General features: G+C 43.4%; 1 protein-coding gene across 1 annotated transcript in view; it reads left to right on the forward strand.

Moving 5' to 3' along the window:
- Positions 1-1,045, forward strand: part of LOC104280631 (NADPH oxidase 3-like) — a 39,448-nt gene that overhangs the window by 26,961 nt on the left and 11,442 nt on the right. Inside the window, 1 exon segment of the mRNA XM_009878338.1 lies at positions 1-82. This exon segment is cut by the window's left edge and continues 29 nt beyond it. Within this exon segment, the coding sequence (XP_009876640.1) occupies positions 1-82 (82 nt within the window).

The raw sequence follows: 1,045 nt of genomic DNA on the forward strand, positions 1-1,045 counted from the left end.
CGGAGTCACGCCATTTGCCTCTATTTTAAAATCCATTTGGTACAAATGCTGCAGCACTAACACAGTACTGGCACTGCAGAAGGTAGGTGGGAAAGTTTAGTGCTCTTTTAAAAGTTCCACAAACAAGACTATTTCACCAGGTGAGAGAAAACTCAGAGCCACAGACTCACTTGAGTGCTTTAACTCGCTCTCAGAAGAAGTCAATCACTTCCTAGCTGTCTCAGGAGCTCTTGTGGGGTAGGGTGTCCCAAATTCCCTCTGAAAAAGGAAGGTGGTAACTCTACCTGCAGTGTTCTTAGTAAGAGCTGAAGAATCGGATTTTCAATAGCAGCTGGAGATTATCGTAGAATATCTTTCATACCTAGAGAGATGAAAAGCTAGAAAAGAAATTTGTCCTCTTTGCTACCAAAAATAAACCCTGCAAGGTCATCTCAGAAGTGAAGGGCAGCACTTGCTCCTTGTGTAGCTGTAGGTTTCGTCAGGGCCCTTTGGTTGCGTGTCCTGGTCCAGGATACTCCATTCAGTGACCATTAGCTGCTTTTCTCACCTTGCACAGTCTGGATATTAGCCAGCACAGAAGTATTTTTTAAAAAAGACTTTAGGTTCTGGATGAGCTGCACCAAACCACTTTAATTATTCTGCCAAAAATATATATAGGGCTCTGTAGGGCATGAATGGCACCACTTAACGTACTCTTGATCTGCTCACCTGTCATACATCGGCTAAGGGTATGTGAGGCAGCACTGCGGGATGCTAGCTGAAGAAGAGGTAATGCGTGAAGTAGGGTGAGGGATAAGAAGGTAACAGAGAAAAAAATCAGCATTAAACATTCTCTTCCCTGCCCATCACAGCAAGTGGCAGCTTGTGGACCTTACAGCTTCTTTCAGCTTGTTTTCCGATGTAAAAGCCGAATCAGGAACTGTTCAATATTTCACATTTAAGGACAAATGTTGAAATTGCATTAGAATGGACAGCTCTCTGAGAGGGTCAGTACATATGGAGCTGATTGCAGGACCAAGGGGCTGATCTTTTTAAATGAAAGAGT

This window comes from Apaloderma vittatum, unplaced genomic scaffold (genome assembly GCF_000703405.1).
Source record: "Apaloderma vittatum isolate BGI_N311 unplaced genomic scaffold, ASM70340v1 scaffold1211, whole genome shotgun sequence".
Lineage (NCBI taxonomy): Eukaryota > Metazoa > Chordata > Aves > Trogoniformes > Trogonidae > Apaloderma > Apaloderma vittatum.